The 2,398-nt window shown below is 42.5% G+C and overlaps 1 protein-coding gene across 1 annotated transcript; it reads right to left on the bottom strand.

Moving 5' to 3' along the window:
* Positions 1 to 716: 716 nt before the first annotated feature.
* LOC149266279 (uncharacterized) lies at positions 717 to 1,523 on the bottom strand. The gene has a single exon (XM_089407730.1). It carries the CDS (start codon positions 1,521 to 1,523, stop codon positions 717 to 719), a length of 807 nt encoding a protein of 268 aa, XP_089263856.1.
* Positions 1,524 to 2,398: the final 875 nt, after the last annotated feature.

The following is a 2,398-nucleotide window of genomic DNA, read 5'->3' as shown; positions in this document are numbered from 1 at the left end:
TCAGGCAGAATTGGCTTGAGTCTATTCACCATAATTGTTGCTAAGATTTTATACACGACATTACAGAGGGATATTGGTCTGAATCCCTGCAGTTCGTCCAAATTTCCATTCTTAGGAATCAAGGCCAAGAAGGTAGCATTTAGTCCCTGATGCATGCGTTTTGTACACCTTGATTCCTCCACTAAGTCCAACAGGTCGTCACCCATGAAACTCCAGGCTGCTTGGTAAAACTCAATGGTGAAGCCATCAGGTCCCAGGGCCTTATTCTTCACCATTTTGTTCACCACTTCCTCCACTTCTTCCTTTGTAATTACCCTGAGCAGAGCCAGATTTTGTTCTCTAGTTACTTTTTTAGGAATATGTTGACAAACCTTATCAATTTCCTCCTCCCTGTTAATGTTTGGTTCTATTAGGATCCCTTTGAAATAGTCCACCAGGAGCTGCTCCATATCTTTCTGCTGTAGCACTCTGTTTCCTTGACTATCCTTCAGTGAAAATATTCGATTGTGCTGTCTGTGATTCAACATCGCTTTGTGGAAGAATTTGGAGTTCTTTTCTCCGTCTTTCAACCATTGGACACGTGATTTCTGTTTCCACAGAATTTCTTCCTACTTGTGTCTTTCCTCCAGTTGATTGATTAACCTGCCTTCCTCCTCAGCCAACTCCTCGCTTCTTCCTTCCTTGATGATTTGTTGTTGTATTCCTGCCATTCTAGTCTATAGTTTTCCTCTCTCTTGCTGTATGTTGCCAAATTCTTCCCTGTTCCATTTCTTTATTTTTCCCTTTATGTCTTTGAGTCTGATCTGGAACGTGTGCATTTTGTTCCGACCTTCCACTCCCATCTTGCTTTCCTGCCACCAGTTTCTTGCTTTGTCTAAGAAGTCTGGATCTCTTAGCCAAAAGGATTCAAAACGAAAAGGTCTCTTTTTATTCTGGTTGTTCATAGCTATTTCTAGTTTGATTGGCCAATGATCCGACCCTATAGAGGGGAGGATGGAGGCTTCGTAAAAAATGTCCATACCTATTATATACTCAGAGACTAGAAATCTATCTAATCTTGACGCTATTTGTTTGTTCCCGCCTCTTCTATTGTTCCAGGTGAATTTCCCATTTATTGTTGGTATATCTACCATCCTTAAGTCTGTCTGGACATCCCTGAATCTTTCCATCTCTGGGTCTTCCCTGCTAATGCCTCCTTTCTTCTCTTCTCTGGAGGTTATCAAGTTGAAGTCTCCTGCGATAACCCACCTTTGCTCCTGGTGCATATTTTTGAGTTTTTCCAGATGACTAAGGAAGAGGCCGCGATCTGCCGGGGTATGGGGCCCGTAGACTGCCGACACAACTACCCATTCACTTTGCCCAATGAGTCTGAATCTACCGGTCAGGATTCTGGGCATTCCTATCCACCAGTCTGATAGGACTTCTGCTGGATTCCAAATGACTGCTATCCCTCCCGCACTTCCTTTAGCGTCTATGGTTACTTGCTCATATCTTGGGTTTATTTTATTGAGAATTTCCTCCATCTTCTGGCCTGAAATTTTAGTTTCCTGGATTAGCATTATCTGTGGTTTGTCCTTCCTCAGTCTTGCTGCTAAATGTCTCTGCTTCCCTTTGCTGTTTAAGCCTCTAATATTCCATGATGTCAAAATCATTGAGGGGTTTGAGATAGGTTTTGAAACACCGCTGACAGCAGAACCACTCTTCCTGTGTTTACCAGCATTTCTCCCATTAGTTGGATAGAATCTTTAAGATTTTTCCATCCTCATTTTTTCCCCCCCTTGCCTTGTCCTTGCTGATCTGTTCTGCTTTCCTTCTGGCTCTCTTGGTATTCTTCCGGCGCTGCTTTACCTTTTTCTTGTTTAGCTTTGTACTGCTGAAAGGTTTCCGCATACAACCTCTTCTGGTCTTCTGGGATAAACCTCTCATCCAAATTCCTCCATTCATTTAGTAGTTTTCTTAGGACTTCTTCTTCTTGACTAAGATCTTCCCTGATTGTCTCCATGTCTGTCTCCATCTGTTCTGCCAGTTCTTCCTGCTCCTTGCCTTTGTCCGTGACCTCACTCAGGGCTTTCCTCTTTATGTGAGCTCTTTCACTACTTGAGCTATTGTCTGACTCTTTATCTTCTTGATTTTCCATGGTTTGGTCCTCCTCTTCTCCCTCTTCCTGTAATATTTCAAAGCTATTTGATTTCCCTGGGATTGTTTGTTTTTCCTTCTTGTCTTCCTTGGGGTTTACCTTGGTGATTTTCCATTTACTTTTCACCTCTTGGAATCCTTCCTGATCTACTGGCCCTCTCTTCTGCAGATTACTTCTCCTTTCTTCTTCTTCCATAGTAATCGGGCAATCCTTAACCAGATGTCCATGTTCATGGCATCTATGACATCTAAATGGTATATG

The sequence above is a fragment of the Pinus tabuliformis genome, chromosome 6, assembly GCF_031772625.1.
Source record: "Pinus tabuliformis cultivar Carrire ecotype Pingquan chromosome 6, CPIR1, whole genome shotgun sequence".
NCBI classification, from domain to species: Eukaryota; Viridiplantae; Streptophyta; class Pinopsida; order Pinales; family Pinaceae; genus Pinus; species Pinus tabuliformis.
The sequence above is the reverse complement of the archived record's forward strand: the minus strand, read 5'-3'. Positions and strand labels throughout refer to the sequence as shown.

Bases quoted from the DNA above. Each gene is read 5' to 3' on its own strand.
- LOC149266279 (XM_089407730.1), bottom strand. From the start codon at position 1,523: ATGGAGGAAATTCTCAATAAAATAAACCCAAGATATGAGCAAGTAACC.